This window comes from Canis aureus, chromosome 31 (genome assembly GCF_053574225.1).
Source record: "Canis aureus isolate CA01 chromosome 31, VMU_Caureus_v.1.0, whole genome shotgun sequence".
Lineage (NCBI taxonomy): Eukaryota > Metazoa > Chordata > Mammalia > Carnivora > Canidae > Canis > Canis aureus.
Window position 1 is genome coordinate 25,439,516 of NC_135641.1, and position 24,144 is coordinate 25,463,659.

The window sequence follows — 24,144 nt, forward strand, 5'->3', positions numbered from 1 at the left end:
CACCTGGGTTGTTGGACTGAAGGCTTTAGTCTTTAGCTGGCTGTTGGCTGGAGACTACCGTCAGCTCCTCACCATATGGACCTCTTTAGTATGACAGCTCATTACATTGAAGCATGGAAGCTGCGAAGGCAATGGGTAGAGTCAGCTCATGAGATGTAAGTCAGAATCATTGGTAACCTAATGGTGGATGTGCCATCCCATCACATTTGCTGTATTGTTTTTGTTAGGAGTGATTAGGATCAGACCACACTTAAGCTGAGGGGATCGTACAGGGCTGTGAGTATTACAAAGTGGAAATCATTGGTGGCTACTTTGAAAGTCTACCTACCGCAGAGCAGGGTACTACTTATGGAATCTGGTGGGTGTGTGAAGTGAAGGAGCGGAAAGAACAGGTGAGGTATTCAGAGAAGAATACAATCTAGGAGAAATAAGAGGCTATGAAAGGCTCTAACAGATGTAGGAGGAGTTCCACACTCTGACAGCATTAGAGCCGGATTGGAAATTTTTTGATCTAAATCACTTCATTTTCTCTAGGAATCCAAAGCTTAAATAGGGGGCCTTGATGAAGTCCAGATTGTATCTGAGCCAAGAATTGGACCAAAGTCCTCAAATTCCTTTCTTCAGATTATCAGGTTGTTAAAATGGAAATACTTTGGACTGGGAGTAGAAAGATTTATCTTTGTAACTTTTTATTTGCTTCTGAGTAGCTATGTGACATTGATCAAGTTAATTCCTTGAGATATGGTTACTCAGTCTAACATGAAGCTGTCATTTGTCATATATATTTATTTATGTCTCATGAACACATTAGCTCTTGTTTGTGAAAATTCTTTATAAACTTTATCAGCCTTCAGAAGAAAGCGTGTTTTTGTTAAAATTAATGATGTATAGTTTGAGGCAAAGCAAGCACTTCCTTTTGCCACAAAAGATGCATATCTTTATAAAATGCAGATTATTTTTTCTATTTCCAAATCTGCGTAAGTCATCTATTGGTACGCGATGAACTACCCCCAAAACATAGTACTGTTAATTTACTCAAGAATCTTCAGCTTTAGTAGTGTTCTATGAGGATGGCTTGACTTGGAGCTCAGGTGGCTTGACTTGGAGAGTGGATAATTCACTTTCAGATTAGATGAGTAATGGCCAGCAGGCTGTTACTGGGAGGTTGGCTGGAGCTGTGCATGTGGAACCATGATTTCTCTCATGTGTGTCTCTCCACAGGTCAGTGGGCAGTGGGGCTTCCTTATAAACATGATAGCCAAGTTACAAGAGCAAATGACCCCCAAAAGATGGTAGAAATGCATGGAAACCTATAATACATCATTAGTTTCAGATGTAGTTTTCAGTAATTCATCAGGTATGTGTAACACCCAGTGCTCATCACATTATGTGCCCTCCTTAACGCATGCATTTTTATAAACTAGCTTTAGAAATCACATTGAGTGCCATTTGCACAGTACAGTGTTGATTGAGGTATTCACAAAGGCTTGCCTAAGTTCAAAGACAGGGAACACAGACCCCCATCTTTTGATGAGGTCATGGCAAGGTTCTAGAAGAAAATGTGAGCAAGAGACACTGTGGTGGCCGTCTTTGGCAAATATAATCTGCCACTGTATTGCATTGTTCTCTGTTATGCCACAGTTGATCATAGCATATGAGAATGGTTTACATTATACTAGTTCCTATTATTAAGTAATTATTAAGGGCCAGATATAAGTTCTGTGTAATTCTCATAGTCTTTACCTAAGTGAATTGTGAGTTAGTCATTATTCCCATTTTTACAGATGAGAAAACCAAAGCATATATATAAAAGCACAAATATAGATGTTAATTAAGTAAGTTGCCTAAGGTCAAACTAGCTCTTAAGTGGAAGACTTCAGATTTAAATCCAGTTGATTTAAAGGAGCCCCTATATTTAACCCGTCTGCCACATTGCTTCTGTTTTTTTTTTTTTTTAATCTGTGTCTGTATCTCAAATCATGTACATACCATTTTTCTTACCCACACCTTCTGCATACTCATCTGTTTATTTCAGCAAGAGTGAGTAGAGAAAGCAGCAGACCAATTAGGGAGGAATCATACACAGTAGTAGTAGTAATACCTGTGGAAAGGATGGGTCTGAGCCTGTCCTTAAGCACTCCAGGGGCTAGTGCCAGGAAGCCCCAAGAAAGGACACGACTTAACATGCCACTGATTCCATAGAGTTTACAGGGGCCATGATTGTGACTTTGATTTAAAAAGACTTATCAGAGTCTAAGGAAATCCAGAGAGAACAGCTGAGTAAGAAGCGGTAGATCAAAAAAAGAAAATGGGACCAGCGGCCAGTATTTGAAAACTAAAGGAGGAGTTGAGAAGCATGTATCCTTCACTGCCTTCACAGGAGTTTAGCTCGGCATCTTACTGGATGATCTACCTAATAAATAAATCCTACTGTTTTTTTTTTTTTTTTTAAGATTGTATTCATTTATTGAGACACAGAGAGAGAGAGGCAGAGACATAGGCAGAGAGAGAAGCAGGCTCCATGCAGGGAGCCCAATGTGGGACTCGATCCTGGGACTTCAGGATCACACCCTGGGCTTCAGGCAGTGCTAAACCGCTGCACCACTGGAGCTGCCCATCCTACTGGTTTCTATATAGGGATTTTTTATTTTTAAATCAGAGTCCAACCCACAAATTGAGAAAAACACAATTAGGTTTTGTGCTAATATGTATCCGTTTTAAAAATTTACTTATTTATTGAATCATATGCTTTCATTCAACCAGCAATTGTTAAGCTCCTTTTGAATGTAGGGCACTGCAGATTAAAATCAAGAGAGGGGATCCCTGGGTGGCTCAGAGGTTTAGTGCCTGCCTTTAGCCCAGGGCGTGATCCTGGAGTCCTGGGATCGAGCCTCACATGGGGCTCCCTGCATGGAGCCTGCTTCTCCCTCTGTGTCTCTCATGAATGAATGAATAAATAAAATCTTTTAAAAAATAATAAATAAAATCAAGGGGGAGTATGCCTGGGTGGCTCAGTGGTTGAGCATCTGCCTTTGGCTCCTTGTGATCCCAGCATGCTGGGATCGAGTCCTCCATCAGGTTGCCCACAGGGAGCCTGTTTCTCCCTTTGCTTATGTCGCTGCCTCTCTCTCTGTCTCTCATGAATAAATAAATAAAATATTAAAAAAATAAAATTAAATCAAGGGAGAACAGTTTTATCCTTGCCCACTTCACAAGGGACTTCTAATGTAGGAAACAGAAGAGCAAACAGACGACAGGACGTATAATAAATACAATGATGAATGAATGAACAAGCCTCTATGAATTCATAGACGAAGGTGCTCCAGTCCTCTTCTGGAGAGGTCAAAGGAGGCTTTTTAGAAGTGGCATTTAAGTTGATATATTAAGGAATTAGAAATAGTTCAGTGTGTTTGGAGATGAGGGTATATAGGGCAAGTGTCATGAGATAAACCTGGAAAAGAAGGCAGGTAGATATGTTTTTGCAATAAATTTCCCACTTCTGTCTTCCTGTCTGCCTTATTTATGCATTGATGACTCAGTACCGAGAATCTCAGTCAACAAACAACAAAGACACAATATTGCATTTCTCTGTGATTCCTCTACCTATCTGTCCTCAATGCAAATATCTCAATGGTATTTGCATCTCATCTGAAAACTGTCAGGATGGGGTCTGCAAAGTCTTGTGTCCCATCAGCGTAAAGTCAAACCAGCCATAAGTCAGTAAGGGCTTTGTGGTCAGCCTTCTTTCCTCTCCTATCACTTCTTTATAAGCTGCCAGGCCTGGGTAGTGTTGTCATGTGGTGACATTCATGATTCAGAAATGCTTCACTACAGACAAAACACTCACACTGTCTCTTGCTTTACTTAGCACACGTGAATTAGTTGTTACACATTTGTTATATTATAGGACTGAGGCCCCTAAATGTGGTGAGTGAATTTTACCAAAAAACATAAACAAACAAACATCCTAGAGAATCCAGTGATTAAATTTGTTTTTCCTATCTCCAATTCCCAACATTTTTCTAGTACATCAGTGGTTCTCTGTAGCTGAGAACTGTGTTCAAATGAAATCTGAACTGGAAACTTGATACGTGGAATGGCTAATGTGGAACAGCTCTTTACTGAAATACACACTTGGACTCTGGAGCATTGCTGGGTACCACTCTGCTCACTCTGGAGGCCACTCTGAGGCATCTCTTATCTCTACTGTGAAAACCAGTCCTATTCTGTGAAAATTCTTCATGTTGTACCTTGGAGCTCGCAGGAAAGACCTAATGACTATTTCATTGCCTAGGCTGGGATTGATATTATAAGGATGTCACTGTCTATGTGCGGTCAGCCTCACCATTCTCCCACTCATCCAACCACAAGCTTCTATGGCTCAAAGCCAAGCTCACAAGAGAATAAAGAAGAAAATGAAAGAATCAGAAGAGGATGAAGGCAGCATGGTACAGTGGACAGAACATGTGAATTCTCATCTTAATTCTGCTCCTAACTTTAAGTGCTTTTTAGCAGGCGACCTACTTCCTTCTTTCGCGCCAGCATTTCAGTTCATAATACTATGGGGTTTGGACCCCAGGTCCCCTCAGGTTCTAATAAAAAATATCCCATGAAATCTTGATTCCCTGAAGAAGACACATAGTTTGTTTCACCTCAGACCCCAAAAGGAGGATCAGTCCTACTGTTTCACACATTCTTTCATGACCTGGTCTATAGGTGTTTTAGAAGTTTTATATGTCATGGATAGAGGGACTATGACCTGTTGAGTTGGATGAGTTATCACCATAAAGGAGTTCAGATACTTACTTTTAATCCATGATTTGGTTCATTGTGCTTAAACATTTTATTAGATTTCCTACCTTATTTTTCTGCCTTAAATATGGGGATAATAAGTGAGGAAATCTTTGGGGTGAAGAGGAGGGAGGGAAAAGACAGATAGGAGGAGGACTATGTGTATAAAAGTTGTCAGCAACTGTGTCTTGTACTAGAAGAATCAGGATAGTTTTCATTCAGATCTAAAAAGTAGGAAGAGGGGCAAAGTAGAAACCAGGAAAGGCATAGATGCTATTGACTGGCAGAGTTTTTTGTAAAATGCGACATATGTCAACTTGCCCTTGTCCTACTCTCCAACATGGGATGGGTCCTCGCAGGTCTTCTGTATCAAGTCTCATGGTCTTTGCAATCTAGCTTCTCACGGTCTTACAGAGGAGGGTGTTGAGGCCTGGCCAGGGGACTTACTTCCCCACTCATGTTGCTATATGCATCCTTCTCATAAAATGCCCTCCATTGGGAGGCAGGGGGTATGGGGGTTAAGTGGTCCTAAGATGCCCCAGCACTAGTTTGGCCTCCATCCTGGGTTCACCTAAATCATCACTAATTTGCTTGACTCTAGGGATTAGACCTAGTTGAGAAGAAACAAAGCCCTTTCCCCCCCACCAGGAATATCAGGAAAAGCAACCCATGGGCATATTTTGCTTAACAGTAGCGGCCACCATCATTCCTGGAATATACATGCTTGATGTGTTTAGAGGTCTTAAATTTAGGAAAATAATAATGAGATGTTCCAATTCAGAAGTTTCCCATGCCAGCCAGATATCGATGGACAGTTTAAGAGAAGTCTATGTTTCATTGTTTTCTTTTGTTGTACTCATTAGTGATTATATTGGGGGGTGGAACATATTAAGGAATGATTACAGCACCAGAATATATTATCTACCATATATATTAAAGCTCCATATCATTAGTTTAAATCCAAGAAAGATATAAATTGATGGAGTCTCACTGTGTTGCTTCTACCTATTCAAACCTTTTTTTTTTTTTTTATGCCATGGATGCTATCTAAAGGCATTAGAGGAGTTGGCTTGCCCAATGGCTCAGAAACCTGTTAACAGTGATTTTTTTTTTAAATAATAATTTTATATAGTTTATGTGTTTTTGGTAGCTCCAAGCCTGATTGCCAGAACATTCTGCTTTATAGTAATGCTCTGGCTCTACCACTAAAAGCTGTAGCATTGTGCTTTATCTCATTATCTCTAGAGTGCAGCACCTGCGATGTAGAAAAGCCTGATAAACCCAATAAATATAAATCCAGCTTACCTGAGGCTCAGTAGCATAGGGATCTCCACTACCACCCATTTCTTCATGAGGAATAGGTTTTGTTTTTGTTTTTTAAAAGATTTTATTTATTTATTCATGAGAGATGTAGAGAGAGAGAGAGAGAGGCAGAGGGAGAAGCAGCCGCCCTGCTGGGAGCCTGATGCAGGACTTGATCCCAGGACCCCAGGATCATGACCTGAGCTGAAGGTAGACACTCAACCACTGAGCCACTCAGATGCCCCTCCCATTTTTAAAAGATTTTATTTATTTTTTCATAAGAGAAACAGGGGAATAGGTTTTTTTTTTTAATAAAAATTCAGCTTACACTCTTATGACTACCTCACACCCTTTCTCAGTGTGGGTAAGAAACCTGCATGGGCTCACACATCTATTCTTGTTCCCTGTTTTGCAATTTCGGGGAAGAAAAGGTCTTACAATAGGAGAATAGATTTAGAAATTGAATCTGAAGATGTGTCATTATTGTGGTATGAGATATCTAATTGCCCTTCTGCTGGTCAGGATATGTGTTTTTAGAGATGTTATCTGTCAAGACCTTTATTTTTATTTGCAATCTAGCTTCTCGCCGTCTCCCTGACCCTGTTGTCTCTGTTTTTACCTTCTCTTCCTTTTCTGGTTTTCTTCAACCCCTTGTATGCACACAAGTGTACACACGCTGGCTTATACAGTAGCATGGCTGATATAGACGTTCCACTTATGCAGATGTGTATATATACACAGTTACACATATACACACCTATGCCATGCACATACACACATATACAGCCCCCACATACTTACACAGACACACATGTGCACATGTACACATATAATGTATGCACACACAGCTGCCCAAGCATTCTGAACACTACTTAGAGGTGTGATGTGTAGTGTCTAAGGGTGTAATAGTCCTAGTTAGTATGATCTAAGTTCTAATTATCAGGATCTGTGCTAAATGTTTTGCATGTGTTATCTTAAGTAATGTTTACACTTAGGAGATGGTATTAGCCCTATCCCTGTTGAACAGATGAGGAAACTGAGGCTAAGGGGGACTTGGTAAGTTTCCCAAAATTGTATGTCTCATAACTAAGTGGTGAATACAGCTGGGTCTGTCTGGTTCCAATGCCCACACTCCTATCTACTCTATAGTAGTATTCTGAAATAGTACCCACAAAAGATTTGGCTCCGTAAAAGAAAATACCTTCAAAATTAGATCAGTTCTTTGTACAATGCAATTTCTATCATGTGACTTCTCTAGACAAGGAGGGTACCTATTAAGATGGAAATAATCCAGACTAGAAATCAGAGCATGTAGGTCCTTCTCACTTTTTCTGTCACTTCCTGGTGACAGGCAGGTCCATAAATGGGGGAAACAATGCAATTTATAACCTCATAGAAGTATGATTAAGTTCTGTTGAGATGATGCCAAATAAACCTCTTTGAAAATACGCAAAATTGTCTGCATTTGCGATATGGCTACTCTTGTTCTTTACCTCTTAGACCATCTTCTCCTCTTGTCACATTCACTTACTCATTGGCTCAGGGAGGGAAGCCATCTCAGATGGCATCTCTGGCCTCTTGTTTATTCTAGCAAACATCTGGACTGGCTTCAGTATTACCTCATTGCAAGGACATTCAGAGCCAAGATGTAGCTCTTTGTTCATGTGTGCACTTCCACTTGCTGCAAGGGCCAGTATCTTAGGCCTTCCTGGCATTGTCATTCCCATAGCACTACCACGCATGTATCATCCATGCTAGAAGCAAGAACATGGAGATGCACAGCTGAGTTACCTTTGAGAGGTAATATTTAGAAGATAGGGACTTTAGAAAATAGGACTTATTATTACCAGTCAAGTTCTTTTGTTTTCTAGTTTGTCATTCCTGCTTTGGAAGTTGATGGACATGTGGAGGTTCACGATTGGTGAGCGTTCAAATCTTCATGCTAAATGTTAATGTGTTAATGTCTACTTTTTTGAAAGTAGTGTTTGTGATCTCTGTCACTATTTACACCATCAATTTGTACACTGGTCATGAGGGTTTCCTGAACTTTGTGTAGGCCTCAGATTATGGAGTATTTTGAGAAGGTGCTTTGACGGTAAGAGAAGTGAATGTGACTGAGATACTTCAAAGGCAATCTTATTTTATTGAGATCTTGGGAGAACCCTCCCTCTTACATTTGACTGTCTCCATAACTTCTCAAATTGAACAAGACTCCTGTGTTATAGTGATTTGTCCAAAATTTTAAAAGTGTAGTTCAACATAGAGCAGAATAAGAAATAAAGCAGCAGCCAGCAAAGTGACAGTTTTTGAAAAAATAAAGCAAACAAAACAAATCTTTGTGCCAGCCCTATCCTAAGCACTCATTTATTTTTGGCAGTTGAAATCTTTGAAAAACACAAGTTAGCTGGTCCATTGCACTTACAGGCTTCAGATTACTGGCAAGTTGACTGGAAAGGCTGTTGGTTAGGAGTGGCAGGACACATAGATCATGGTGAGAAAAATTGTAATGAACTAATATCCCGTACTTCTAGAATAGAGGCAATGGTAGCTGTGCTGCCTAATTTCGTGATGTTGTGTATTAGATGAGATATCAGTGAAAATGCTTTGTTACATTTCCAAACATTAGCTGGTATCCATGTATCTTTTGGCAAAATGTCTCCTTATGAGCCTCAGGGAGCTTGCTGTATCTGGAGAAAGAAACTGGGTCATAGGATTTTTCAGTAAGAATCGCATAAATTTCTACATAGAGAAGTAGTGTCCAAACTATGAACTCTTATAGAGAGTTCATATTCCATTATTAAATTTAATAATAAACCTAGTTGCTTATAAAGCACCTAGTATTTCCAAATATTTTAAAATATTTTGGCTCCTCATCAAACTAATAGATATATATGGAACAGATTCTATGTTAGTTACCAGGCTGTAAAAAATAAACCTTCCCTTTAGGAGCTTACCTTTAGTAAAGAAATTATAATATATGCACTAAGAGAGAATCTAGAAAAGTATCCACAAGAGGAGAATGGAAAATATATACCTTGTGTGTGTTGGTGGTTGGAGGGATGGTGATGGCTGTTGAAGTTACTTTCTGCTAAAGAGATTATTCTCTCCTAAAAATGTCCCACCTGCACTGGCCTTTATTTACTGATCAACTATGGGCATTTAATAATGTCACTGGGAATGATGCTCCAGGAGCAGAGATGTAAGCAATTTCAGGGAAGCCTGTGCAATTTAGCTTTGTTTGGGGAGTAGAGTAGGCAGAGAGGAGTGGTAAAAGCTCAGATTAGAAAGATGTGATACCATCTTGGAGGTCCTTACACATCAGGTGGAGGAGCTTGTGTAAATAGTTTGAATATTAACTGGTTATCTGAAGGAGAAATGTATGGTGTCTGTGAAGCCTTCCCCTACTTGCTGCTTCAGTTTCTCCATCTGTCAAATGAGGGTTTTTACTTTTTAACCTCCAAGTTGTGACTCTGATCTCTGATGTTTCATAAATCTTTGAATTATTACATCTTAGCCTCCCATGGGGATTACTTATTCAGTACCTATAACTGCAGTGATTTCTGTTGTAGATGGACAGTAGTATTTGTTAGATGCTAGGGACCCATTAGTGGGTAAGCTCACGTTCTGAGAAACGCAGTGTGAACTAGAGCTGGAAAAATAGTCTTGTGTTGCTGATTTCAGTATGGTCTGGAAAACTCCATGAGAAGTAAGTAGAGAAAGCCTTAAGGACCATCATCAGCTCATGAAACTCATGAGCAAAGGCCAGAGAGTGGGAGTGAGCTTGGCTGATGTATTAGTTTTCTATTATTCCTATAACAATACCACAAATTTGGTGACTTACAACAACACATTTCTTTATTATCTTAAAGTTCTGTAGTTTAGAAGTCCAGTACATGTCTCTTCACCTAAAGGGGTTAGCAGAACTGTATTCTTATCTGGATGTGCTAAGGGACCGTTTCCCTGGCTTTTCAAGCTTCCAGAGGCCCACATTCCCTGGCTTCTGGCCTGTTCTTCTCCAAAGGAAATTCCCAACCCTTCCAAAGCCAGGACCATTGCATCCCTCTGACCACAGCTGGAAAAGGTTCTCTGCTTTCAAGAAGTCATGTGATCAGACTAGGCCCACCTAGATAATCCAGAATAACCTCTGCATTTCAAAAATCTTTACCTTAATCACATCTGTGAAGTCCCCTTTGCCAAAGTGAAGTGCCATATTTATAGGCTCTGGGAGTTAGACTGTGGACATCTGTGGGTGGATTGTTGTCCTGCCTTCCATAGCCTGTTTACAGGAATGTAAGTAATTACATGTTGTTAGTGCACAGATACTGAGGGTGTCAATGAGAAGAGATGAAATAGCCAGATCATGAAGTGTGGTTTTTTTTGTGCTTGATGTAAAGAGTTCTGAAGTTATTCCAATGGCAATAGGGAACTGTTCAGGTCTTTTCAGCACAGAGATATTTCATCTGTAATGAACTACTCAAGTGAGCAGCTCTGTGGTACCCCAGAACCCTTTCCATTTCTTTCTATGGGAAAATTAAATCTATCTTTTGACTCAATATACTGGGACACAATTCAGTGCCATCTGCATATCATTAATATTCTCTCCCTTTTTGCCATGTTCTTTTCTACATTATCTCCCTACTTGGTTTTTCTGGAGCCTGAGGGAATGCCATTCATGGTCTATGATTTGGGTAAAAAGTTCGGGAAGGTTTTCATTGGGCAAAGGTGTTTCAGGTTTTGGAATCTTGAATTCGATTGCAGCAAGAGGTATTTAGGAGGAAAAAAAAAGATGCCTGTTCCTTGGAAGAGCGGCACATTGCATCTGCTTTCTGGAGCTTGACAGAGCCTGAGTGAGGAGGGGGATAGCCTCTTCATATACTCAACCCTGGTGTAACACCCAGTTTTCTCTGGGGTCCCCAAGGAGCAGATCTAGGATGTCTAATGAAAGAATTGGCACTGACTCTCTGTACCCTGAATGTACGAGTGGGCAGTTGATGTGTGTGCTTGTGCTTGTTCAAGAATGATTCGTAATGCACAGGAGGAGCTGGTGAATAGAGGAAGCCTAGTAAATTGAAAGATTCTCCTGATAGAACAGGGAAATTGAGATTTATTGTTCAGTCAGTTCCAATTACATTGTTGTGTTGCAGAGGGAAGCAGCTAAACAGGACATTGGCTTGTAACACCACCAACGTGGAGTCAGCCTCAAAGGAGATGATTGTCAGAGCAGTGTTTAGTGCCCGAGCTTCTACCAAATGAGTCACTTATGAGAAGATATCTTGACACAGCATCAAGGTGCTCGCATTATATCTGATCACAGAAATGTTAATGCAGAATAGCACACTGGCTTTGATCTTCATGGGATTGCGGGCTGGTGAATAAAGATAGGGTGTATTTTTAAAGGTCATCTCTACTACTTAGGAGGAAACACATTTCATGCATGTGTGAGACTGCCTATCAAGATGGGAAATGAGTCCATTTGAAGGAAAAATGCAAATTATTTTCTCAGTGTGAAGTTCGTGTGTGTTTGCATGTTTGTGTAGGAATTTCATGTGTGTGCATGTGCAAGAGTCTTGTGTGTGTGTATGTGTGTACGCACATGTGGTTCTGGAAGAGTTTAGCATCCTTAATTGTTGTTACTTCTGTGTTGTAGCTGATCCTGTCTAACACCCGCTGTGGTACGCAGTGAGGAAAAACCTTCTATCTCCCACTTTAGATGTTAATGATGTGGCATAATTTTACAGAAGAGGCACACGATTTCAAATGTGACTTCTTTCCTAACTTGTAAGTAGAGTTGACAGCAGTGAATTAATCTCCTCTGTGTAAACTCAGAAGGAGTATCTTGTGAATGAGTGGTAGTTGACTTTATACCAGTGAATGTTAGAGAGTGGAGGTGAATCATTCTGTATTTGGATGATGAGGAACACCCTGTAGGGTTGAGGCCTCTTGTCCGAGGTCATGCAGTAGGTCAGCAGCACTGCCAGGACTAGAGTTAGCATCACCTGATTCCCGGTTACGTCCTAGTCCGGCACAGCTGCCTCCCACGTTTGACAGTCTGTGACTCACAGTCCAAATCTATGGTGATGTATAATATTTTACTTTGATTCTAAATCAACAAGCCACTTTTAGAAGTGCTTACACTGCTGCATTACATTTCACGCTATTCTTATGGATTCTTCAAGTTGAATCTTACTTCTAGAACTCCAGTAGGAGTGACCAGAGTACAGCAGTGCCCCCCTTATCCATGGTTGTGCTTCCTGCAATTTCAGTTACCTGTGGTCAACATTGGTCCAGAAGTAGATGATCCTCCTTCTGGCCTACTGTTAGGTCAGTAGTGTTACATCAATGTTACATCACAATGCCTATGTCACTCACCTCATTTCATATCATCACATAGGCATTTTATCCTCTCACATCATCACAAGAAGAAGGGTGAGTACAGTCCAATACAGTATTTTGGGAGAGAAAGAGAAAGACTGCATTCACATAACTTTTATTATAGTCTAATGTTACAGTTGTTCTACTTTATTATTTGCTATCATCGCCTATCTCTTACTGTGTATAATTTATAAATTAAACTTTATCATAGTTTTGTATAAATAGAAAAAAAAAGACATGGTGTATATTCTGCTCAGTATTATCCATAGTTTCAGGCATCCACTGGGGGCCTTGGAATGTATCCCCTGTGAATAAAGGGAGGATTATTGTATTATGACAAATATTTTATGAACACCCATGAATGGCAAGCTCCCTAGAAGGTGAAGGTGTAGGTTTGAATAAAAGAAAATGTATTTCCTTAAACAACTCATATCACTCTGGGGAGACTGGGGAGAGAAATAATAAGCAGATAAAGAAGTAATGTTAAGTCTGATGGAGCTAAGTGTTGTAGAGGAAAGGTAAGATAACCGGGCTGGAGGAGTTCTTCAGTAAGAGTGCAGTAATCCTTGTCATTTTATATAAGGGAGTCAGAGAAGGCCTGATGAGAGGGTGATATTTAAGCAGAAATCTCAAGTAGGCAAGAGAGTGAGCCACACAGGTATCTGGGACAGAGGGATGTATGATCCAAACAATGGAGAGCGCCAGTGTGGAAGCTCTGGGAGAGAGGAGCATGGCAGGCAGCTGGCCTGTTTCAGAAAAAGTGGCCAAGGGTAGCTGGAGCTGAGTGGTCTTCAAGAGAGTAAGCAAAGATGGGGTCAGGGACATATCAGACCCTTGCTCATCACATAGGAGCTTATAGGCTACTGTAAGCACTTGACTCTTCCTCCCAGTGAGATGGGAGCATTTGGAGTCATGTGGTCCAACTTAAAAACACTCTGGCTTTGTGAGAGTAGAATGTAGGCTCCAGTGACTATGCAAACTAGAAATGATATTTGGTTGGTTGGTATGGAGCAGTTGCTAAGCAGTAGTGGGGGTCTGGATGTATTTTGATGGTAGCATCAATAAGTTTTGTGGCCAGATGTCATATAAAATACAAGAGCACAAGAAGAGTCAATGACTGCTAGGTTTTTAGCCTGAGCTATGAACAATGGACATGCAGTTAAGTGAGATGCTAGGAAGACAGCAAGAGAATTGGTTTTGGTTTTGAGTTTTTCCATTCCAAATCAGAAATTTGGTTTCGGGTATGTTACATTTGAGCTGTTAGACTTGCAAATAATGGTTGAGTAGATGGTTGTGTATTTGAGTCTGGGGCTCAAGGGCAAAGTCTTGACTTGCTGTAGATTTAAGAGTCCGTAGATATGAACTTAAAACTTTTATACTGCGTGACATCACCTAAGGTGATGGATTAAGCCCTGAGCCAGTATTTTGATGTCTCAGGGAGACACAGAGAAACCATTAAGGTAAGTCATGAGCAAGGAGACATAAACGTAGAGGGAGAATCAAGGAACAGTGCTCTCCAGAAACAGAGTAAAAAAATGTGCTTCAAAACTGAATGAGTGATCAAGTTCTCTGCACAGTAGGATCAGATGCCAGGAGGATTGAAGCGTGGACCACTGGATTTAGATCTTTGGTGAAGGTTGTCTTAACATAAACAGGTCTCAGCACTCTTGTGAGCTTTTGGCTCACACTTGCTTTGCTTTTCCTTTGTCCAGGGGGAACCCACGCTAAATAATGTTTAGCTGCCAGGGCTCTGGAGTCACAATGCCAATTCCATATTTCTAATCCTTTAAGCTTACACAGCTTATTTGGCCTTCCTCTATGGTTTTTTTTTTTTTTAATTTAAGATTTATTTATCTTGAGAGAGAGAACATGTGTGAGCAGAGGGAGGGGCAGAGGGAAAGAATCTTAGACTCTCCACTAAGTGGGGAGCCTGATTTGGGGCTCAGTCTCAGAACTCTGAGATCACGACCTGAGCCCAAATCAAGAGTCAGATGTTCCAGTGACCGAGCCACCCAGGCACCCCTATGCTTCTTTTTTTAAGAAAGGAAATGACCTCATGGTGTTGGGAGGATTGGATGAGATAAATGCTTAGCATGGTATCTGCAACATCGCAAATGACCAATAAATTGTAGCTCTAATGATCAAGAATAAAACAATCAGTAAAATTAATGTAAATGAACCTGCCTTATATTTTCTTTTTTATCCTCAAAATCACATATCTCTCTAGAGTTGCACCTGAATTGGATATTAGCCTATTTTATGTCCTCTATTTGTTTTACTTTGGGACATTTTCTCATCATTACATGAATTGACCACATTGTAATCTACTAGTTCTCTCCTCTAAATTGTGAGCTCCCTGAGAAGCCATATGCTGCCCATACCTCAAAACTTAATGCAGAGTTTGGCAGATTTGGCACTTCAGACTTAAAATAGTATCTGAAGGTCCTGGTGACTGATCAGAGTGTCAACTGCACAGAAGTTCCAATACTCAATGCAGTAATACTGGAATAGCATCTTAATTGCTGGAATTTCTTACAAATGAATTTTGATTTCTTAAAATAATTTTTCAGTATCTTTTTGATCTATCTTTCCCTTCCTCTATAGATTATTTCCCAAGTAAGCCTTGTGCTTTTCTCACCCCTGTAAGGCTCCTTGAGGTGTACTATTCAGGACAGCTGACTTTTGGGGTTGGCAGTTTTATTATGTGATGGACACTTACATGACAACCACACATTCTTTCTCTGTCTAGTACCTAAAACTTAAAATAAGGCCTTTATTTTGAATTTTCCCCATTCATAGCTCCAGAGATTCAAATAATGATATCTTTATTTTAGAAGTATGATTGTGAATTGGGGGGGGGGGGTGAAAAGGGAGGGGGTGGTTGATAGCTGTTTCCGTTCTGTTCTTTGAAATATAGGAGTAAAGATAACTCTTTACAAATCTGAATATGTGTTTGTTGGATTCTTGAAGCAGGGTTTTAAATCTAAATCAACTCTGGGTGAGGCAGAGTATGGTAAGCAACAACTACAGCAATGGGTGGTGTATTTTAAGAGCTCTGTCTCTTGACATAGTGAGGTACCATGAACAAATATCTGCTCCAGTTCCAGTACCTTCCTTTCCCAGTTCAGAAAATGTTAACATGTGTTTTTTGGCTTTTTCACATAGCTCTAGTCTACGTGGCAGGGGTAATATGTTCAGCTTCTCAGTTTGCAATGTGAGGAGTAGGAAGTTTCTACTGAAAAGGCTGTGACCATACTTCCCATTAACCAGCCCTTCCTTAGAGCACTGTGTAGCCTGTGCCCCTATCACAGGAGCTTGGCTAACATGACCACCTGAGTAAGGGTAAGTCAAGAAGAACCTGAGGGAGGCCAGAGATTGAGGAAGTCTCAACTTATTGTTGCTAATGCCATAATTTGTTCAAGTGTGTAGAATTGTGCTCGTGGTGTTCTGGTATCCTCTTCTCTGCTTGTAATCATGCAATTAGCAGAAAAACAGGGGCCATGAGAATAGCCCAGTTTTAGTACTTTAGGTCAGAAATTGTCAAATAAGGGCAGAAAAGCGAATGGACTTGTGCAAGATCTCACAGGCCAGTAAAGAATGGATATTATCAATATTCTTTTTTTAAAAAAAGATATATCTGTTTATTAGAGAGAGCATGCTAGGTGGTGGGAGGGGTAGAAGGAAAGGGAGAGAGAAACTTGATGGGGGGGTTCTATCTAATGATCCTGAAATTACAACCTGAGCCAAAACTAAGAGGTGAATGCTTAAGTGACTGAGTCACCCAGGTGCCCTATCGATATATTTTTTCAAGTCTTTATGCAAATCCCAATTAGTTAATATACAGTGTAATACTAGTCTCAGGTATATAATTAGGGAATCAACAATTCCATACAACACTCAGTGCTCATCATAACAAGTGCACCCCTCCATCCCCATCAATTTTTTTTTCCCATCAATTTTTTTTTAAAGATTTATTTGAGAGAGTGTGTGGGGGAAGGTGCAGAAGGAGAGGGAGAGAAAGAATCTCAAGCAGACTCCCACTGAGCGAGGAGCCCATCACAGGTCTTGAATATCAGGACCCTGAGATCATGACCTGAGCCAAAATCAAGAGCCAGACGCTTAACCACTGAGCCACCCAGGCACCCACCCCCATCAGTATTCTTGAGAAGAAAGCAAGCCAAGTGTGTGTGTACACGTGCTTGTTTACTTCTACATAGACAGACAGACAAAATATGTTCTCCAGTCCTAGCCAGTAAGTTCCTTGCCTCCTTCTTAGTTCTTTTGTTCTTCCTTAGAAACACAAGCCTTTGTCTTAAATGGACTCTGTAATTTGGGAAAAACTATTAGATACTAGGAGTATCAGGATGAAAATCTGTATCTTCATACCTAATTTTTATACCTGATGGTGCTACAGTTTACTGAGTTCATAATCCCTTCTACTGCACACATCTCTAGTGGTCTCTCTAATTTCTAGCTCTTAGTCTGTAGCTACCCATAATGCCTCATCACTATCTACCTGCCATTCTCATCCTTGGGACTTGTCTCCCTCCCCATCTGACTTGATGTATGCATTTCTTCTGGCACTTGTCATGTTCTGCACTCTGGTACCACGAAGGTCAGCTGTGTACCTTCTCTTCCTCTGATAAGAGATATAAGACAGGAAACATAAATAGTGGGGAGAGTGTTTATGTGTGCTTCCATTTCTGGTTTTCCATTGTATCTAGTACATTCTGACTTAGTATGGGTTAGGCCCTCAGTGAATGTTTGCTGAACAAATGAAGGCAATTGGGGGAAAAAAATAAGACCCTCAATCCTTAAAACAAGGCAGTGAATAGAGTTACCAGAACTGCTAGGTCATAGTTATTTTGACATTTTTACCTCCCACTTGCTGTTCTAAATAAAAGCAAAATAAAACCATAGGTTCTCTAAATGTCAAAAATGAATATAATGATCTAAAGTACAATGGGTCACACTGATTACATTTGATTAACTTTCTGTCTACTGAGAGACATGTATATAACTGCTTTTCTCAGAGTAGCAGTGCCTTTGTTCTATTCTGAATTCAGGGGGAAAAGAGGAGTTATTGATAAAACAAAGATCTTGACTTTGTCTCAAATAGAAGACAAAGAAGGTATTACAGAGATTCGGAAGCAAAATATCTGGATTCTAGTATACGCTCTGCCTCTATCTGGCGCTGTGTCCTTCAACATGTCCCTGTTTCTGCCTGGGCCTTAGTCTCCCCAGATGTCACATGCGGAAGCTGAAGTGGTATAATTGCCAGTGCTTCTTCCAGCCTGGAATTCTAGGCTGGGATTGAGAAGTAATTCCTTCCGATGACATATGGCCCAACCTTCAGCTCTTAATTGGCCCACCATCATGATCACAAGTACCTGATTATTCACACACTTTTGAATATATGAATTGCATAAAGCTGTTCAATGATGGTGAAAATTGAGTCCTAAATATTCTATCAGATGTATATGTAATGTAACCTATTCAGGATCTCATTAGAGTGTAAAATGATATGTGAAATATGCACCAAGCGAGAAAAGACTTAGAACATTATGATAACGGAGTAATACAATTTGATTTTTATGAGTTAAGGATGATGGTATAATAAGAGCTTCAGTTATATGAAGGCTGGAGCTGAAGTATGTAGAGCTGTGTCTAGTAGGGAAAACCAATGAGAATGCGTTGTTTTCATTCTTGTCTTTCAGTATTCACAGAATCAACTATTTCACTCGGAACTAGAAAACAAAGCTGCTTATTAGCTTCTTTGTTTGAGCCATTCTGACTCTTCACCCACACCAGTTATATTTATACTTATGCATATTTTATTATTCTTTTGCCATGCCAGTACCACAAAGAGAAATATTTGTACTTTGAGAAAGGTACCCAGAATCCCCCAATTTTGCATCAGAAAAAATAAAAACACTTACCTCACATAAACTCACTTCAGAAAATGTGAATGTAACACTGTTCCTCAAACCACTTTCTCCTCTGAATGCCAGTTGTGCACACAGCAGCTCTACTGACCTCCCGTGTCCAGTATCTGAGACCCTTACCATCTACCGGGCTGGGGCTGGTGCGGGCATTTATGCAGCCAAGCAGAATGAGCTCATGCTTGCACTCTGCTATCTGGGACCTGGATTCTCCATCTACCACTCAGCAGCTTGTGAATGCTGGAGGGATGCTTAACTTCTGTAGATCCTCATTTTCCCATCGGTAGTAAGAGAGGAATAATTTTGTTTACATTATGACATGGCTAGAATTACGAGAGAGAATGCATAGATGGTCTTCAACTCGGGGACTGGCTCCTAGTAGATACAGCTTTACTTCTCCTCTTTTGGGTTGCCTGGGGTGTCTTTCCCCTGGTTTTTCTCTGTGTTATGCTACCCCCCTGAGGGTCTAACACTGTTCTGAGAAGGAGAGGAAAATAGCCTACAGTCATCCTGGAGGATTCCTTCTAGTTTAATGAGGCCTCAAATCACTACCCAGTAATCTCTGCCCTCCATTTCCCTGTGTGTTTCTTTTTTTTTTTTTTTTTTTTTTTTTTTTTTTTTTTTTTAAGATTTTATTTATTTATTCATGACAGTCACAGAGAGAGAGAGAGAGGCAGAGACACAGGCAGAGGGAGAAGCAGGCTCCATGCACCGGGAGCCCGATGTGGGAATCGATCCCGGGTCTCCAGGATCGCGCCCTGGGCCAAAGGCAGGCGCCAAACCGCTGCGCCACCCAGGGATCCCCTCCCTGTGTGTTTCTTAGGCTTCTCTTGTTTCATAGTCTCATACGAATGGAGTGTGGGATCCCAAAGACCTGGATTCCAGTCTTAACTCTCAAAATTACCTACTTATTGATCAATGCCAATTCATTTCCTTCTCTATATTGAAATGAGAGTCCTATCCCTTAAGTCTCTCTTAGAGCTGCATGGAGTGTTCACATTCATTCACTTAACCCTTAGTTTATTAGATGCTCAAGTATTGAGGGTATCCATTTCTGTTTTCTTCCTTTTCTATGACTCAAAATTTATGTATTCCCACTGTTACCCTGAAATAGTAAACATTTCTGAGCCTGGCAGATCTAGAGGCCCTTGGAAAGCTAATGTTCCTTCTTGATAATGACAATTTAGTGCTTTCACTTAATACCTTAATATTTACAGAGTTTTTTCATTTATTCATTAGTGTTGAAATCTCTCAATAAGTCCTGAAGATGGGGATTCTTATGTACATTGTGAGAGATGAGAAAATAGGCTGAAATTTGAAATGATGTGCTCTGGGAACACCTGGGTCATGCATTGGTTAAGCATCCAACTCTTGATTTTGGCTCAGGTCATGATCTCAGGGTTGTGAGTTCGATGCCTGCATTGGGCTTCTTGCACAGCAGGGAATCTGCTTGAGATTCTCTCTCTGCCCCTCCCTGTCCACTCTCTCTCTCTCGCTCTCTCTCAAAAATAAATAAATAAATCTTTAAAAAAAGAAAAGAAAAGAAATTCTGTACTCTGGAGTCCTATAGTAAGTTTCACGTAGCCTAGATTTCATGCAGCGGCCTTTTCCCCATCTAATACCCTGACCTCTGTTCTGAATGTAAATGGGACTTCCAGCCTGAGTTAGGATGTCTGTGTGCTCCTTAGTTCCTAAGAAAATCTGTCTTTTCTTGCAGGAGAATGAAATGAGACTTGGAAGCATTTTCTTAAGCCTATAGGATCTGCATTTGCCTCCCTTTCTTATATCCCTAACCTTAAATTCCTTCTTAAGCAACAAGAATATTTTACTCAGTGTAGAAATTCACCATTGCCATTGGCTTCTTCAGAGCTTAGTAGTGCGCATTTTTTCATTATGATGGGCAGGCAGTCACTGTAAAAGAAAGTGTACTTGTTTTAATGAGCACTCTTGATTTTTTCCCCTTCTTTTTAATGGAATGCCATCTGTATGCATTGATCCATTGAGCTTGTCAGTACATGTCCCTGTCACTCCTCAAGGTGTATGGGAACAACATCTTATAGATAGACCACTGGACAAATCAGAAGAGTGGATTCCCAACCCACTTCTTCCACTAGTTATTTGACTTTGGGATATCACTTCATTTCTCTGAACATCTAGCTTATCTTTTATGAAGGAACAAACTAGATCATTTCTAAGGTTCAACTGCAGTGTTTGGTAGATTCTCCAGCCTGTTGATCTCCTTCCTAATTATTGAGTACCGACTATGTGCAATATAATGAAAGCATGAAGTTTGGAGGAGGGAGACATCCAGAAAAGGAAACTGTATGAGTAATGATATGGCAGTTTGAAAGTACACATTCTGCTGAGAATGGAGCATCACTGAGTATCACAGTGCATGGCACTGAGCAGGTGGACAGGAGATTGTGTGGAAGGACAGTTTGGGCTGAGTTTAGAGGACCTCCATAGTGTGTACTGCACATGAACGGACATACACATACATTACCCCTTTCTAGGATCTCCTGACTATCGCTCTTCTTACTTTGGCAAGCAGATAAACTGCCAGGATTAAGTAGATTTGTACATTTGAGAAGGAATTCCTTCAAAGAGATGGGGTACATCAGGTGGACTAGAAATTTCGATCCCATTATCAGTATCATTTTGGATTTTAAGAGTTTATCACCCCTGTTGGCTGTGACTTCTTGCAAGACAGGGATTTTTATATATTCTTTCTTGAATTTCCAACAGCAAGCCTCGTCCCACCATAGTTGGTGCTCACTAGTAAAAGCTTGTTGCATTGAATGGCTGCCTAGTTACATTCCTAGGGGGAAAGAAGGTAGTTTTTCTCATGTACAGTAAATAGAGGAATTTTGTTTAAAGGAACTACCAGTAACGAAAAAACTGCAGTGGAAAAATTGACAGCCTGGATCTATAATCTAAGTGACCTGACAATTAAAAGAACTTATTACTGTGTCAGCCTGCCAGATGGATCTCCTTGAAATGTAACGTGCAGTGCTTCTGAACACGATTCAAGTGCAAGCTTCCTTTTCTCCTCGCTTCATGTTTGTTGAGTTTGGGAAAGAAGCAGTTTTATTTGAACTAAACCCACTCATTTCAAGTGTGTTTAATGACAGCAGTATGTGACAGATAAAATAAAATCCTACGGCCTCATTTGATGTTTGTTTTAATTCCAGACCTTAGTGGAAAGAGGATAAAATGACGTGGTTCAAATAGAGGAGTTAAATTATCTATTATTCCAAACTTATCTATTTCTCTCCAGGGAAATTTAAGAGGTCAAATAATATAGATAATAATAGTGGTTGTAGTTGAGATTAATAGAGTGCTTCATAGCTTGTAGTGGATATGTATTCTTCTTACTCTACCTTCACATTGAGTCTGTGAGTTTGCCTGGCCAGACACTATCATCCTGGTATTACACATAATTTTGAGTGAGTTGCCCCAAATCCTAACTGGGTCTCATTCTTGGTCCTTTTGATTTTGAATCCAGTGATTCCCTCCATTGATCAGTGCTGGCCCACCAGTCACATGTGTGTGCAGTACATTGGAGGACATAGGGTCAGTTGTGTTTCTTAACTTTATGGAAACACTATATGTATGGAATATGTGAATAAATTATCATCACAACATATTCCAGCAATCAGAAGTATGTAGAATAGAATTTAAAAGCATTCCTTCACTTCCCACTCTGTTAATTTCTGCTCTACTCTCCTCCAACTCCATTCTTTTCCATAATCAGTATTGTTGGTTTGTCGTGCATCTTTACAATCTTTTAACAGTACATAAAGACACATGCCTATGAGCATGACTATATAGGTAATATTTATTTTAAACACAAATGTTATATTATCTCCAATTTACCCTTTGCTTCCAGATCTTTTCGTGCCATAAACAGAGACTTGCCATATCATTTTTAATACCTGTCCTCTACCCATAGCATGAGTATACCATCACTTGTTTCTTCTACTGTTGGGCATTAAGGGTTGGCATTTCTTTATTATAAATATTAAGATGAGCTTTCTTACATGTATATCTTTGTGTTTGTGTGAATCTAGAATTAGGCATCCAGAACTGGAACTACTTCTTTGGTCAGGTTTTTTTTTTTCTTTTTTTGACTTTTAAAAGATTTATTTATTTATATGAGCGAGACAGAGCGTGCAAGCACGTGAGCTTGAACTGGAGGAATAGGGAGAAGCAGACTCCCTGGCTGAGTGGGGAGCCCAAGGAGGAGCTTGATCCCAGGACCCTAAGAGCATGACCTGAGCCGAAGGCAGATGCTTAATTGACTGAGCTGCCCAGGTGCCTTATATCTTCTTGTTATTTTGAGATTTATTAAAAGTAAGTTTCAACCATCAGCCCCAAATGTTAGAGTCTTCATATTAGCTAACGTTATCGAGCTGAGCTTCTACTTCGTTACTTGGGGATGTGCTGTTCAGACCAATCCAGATACTTCTCTAAACAGTTACTTGTGGCCAGGAGAGTAAATATTGGGGAGGTTATTTTCCATGGCTCTGTGGTTTGGATACAGGTGCTCACTACGGAGAAAGAGTAAGGTATTCTTCTGACAGTTTTGTTTACTTAAAACAGCCACATTCTTCACTCAGCTAGAATAAGGTATTTAGTACAATAAAAATGTCGACTTTAATCAAAAATGAGAAGGGTACAATGCACTAAAAAGACCTTTAGCTTATTCTTTGTTAAGAAACAAGAGTTTTGCATAATCAGGCTTGAAAAATATATGATTCAACCTTTGGTACTGTTTATATGATCTAAAGGTCCAGAGAGTTCATTCTACTCCCAAGCTTCCTACCTCTTGCCACCTTTCCTAGCTGCTTTGGACTGGAGGTAATTAAAAGGAGCTAAAACCTGAAAATGTGCCATGGAAGAGAAAAGAGCTAATCTGAACAGTTCGTATGGTGTTACAAGATTGCAAGCAGACATGCAAAGTAAACTGTCTCTGTCCCCTTCCTTCCTTTTTCCTTTTCATTGTGTTCAAAGGCTTCATTATATTTTAAACCATGATATGCCAATATGGTCAGAATCATGTTTGTCTAACTTCTTTTAAAATAAAGAAATAGTTCCTCAGGTCTGTTGTAGTTAGGTTCTTTCAGGTTGCTGGAAGCCAAGTTGCGTTCAGTGTTACCTTGGTTGACTTTACCATGTCAGCAGCCAGACCACCAAGCCGCACGGAAACCCAGAATATCACTGAGGACACACCACTAGCTGTTTTTGTCATCCCTCAAGTGTAAACCCCCAGTGTTTCCTTATCCAGTGGGTCTCCACTCCTATGGTCTAGCTTCTCTCAGTTTTTCTTTCTGTTTCCATTGCTGCTTCTGTCAGCAATGCTCTATAGACTTCTTTTGGACAGGACACCATGATCTTCACTCCGTAATGTCCTCTCCTGCCTCAGAGCTAAGCAGCTCTGTGTATCTCTTGTTTGCTCTCCATTCTACTTCTGCTACCAGCAAGCTATGCCATGCCCTCAAATGTGTGAAACAATGAGGCCCATTATTAGAGCTGGTTCTTCTCCAGTACAAATTGGGAAGGAATTCTTCCTCCAACACATCTTCTGTTGCCGGTTTGGGTTCAGTCTCTCATCTAATTAGTTGTGGCCAGAATTCTGAATTACCTATTACAAAGCTGTGGGAAATGTATTTCTTAAAAACTAACAAACAACTTTTTGAAGCTCTTAACCTTAAACAGAGCTGCGGATGTGGTAGAC

At 40.2% G+C, this 24,144-nt stretch overlaps 1 protein-coding gene and 1 long non-coding RNA gene across 12 annotated transcripts in view; one reads left to right on the forward strand and one right to left on the reverse strand.

Annotated features, from left to right (window-relative positions):
• The window catches only part of LPP (LIM domain containing preferred translocation partner in lipoma), a 604,338-nt gene that overhangs the window by 276,985 nt on the left and 303,209 nt on the right, over positions 1-24,144 (forward strand). The window contains exon 1 of one of the 11 annotated variants that reach the window (XM_077880059.1): positions 12,394-12,519. The exons of the other annotated variants lie outside the window; for them this stretch is intronic. Within the exon in view, the coding sequence (XP_077736185.1) occupies positions 12,433-12,519 (87 nt within the window). The 5' untranslated portion in view covers positions 12,394-12,432. Of the gene's footprint in view, positions 1-12,393; positions 12,520-24,144 lie in introns of those variants that run through there. 11 annotated transcript variants of the gene reach the window in all.
• On the reverse strand, positions 8,429-12,435 carry LOC144302581 (uncharacterized). The gene is made up of 3 exons (XR_013369504.1): positions 12,361-12,435; positions 10,259-10,369; positions 8,429-8,780 (listed from the first exon to the last, which is right to left on the reverse strand). It is a non-coding gene; the product is annotated as an uncharacterized LOC144302581 (long non-coding RNA).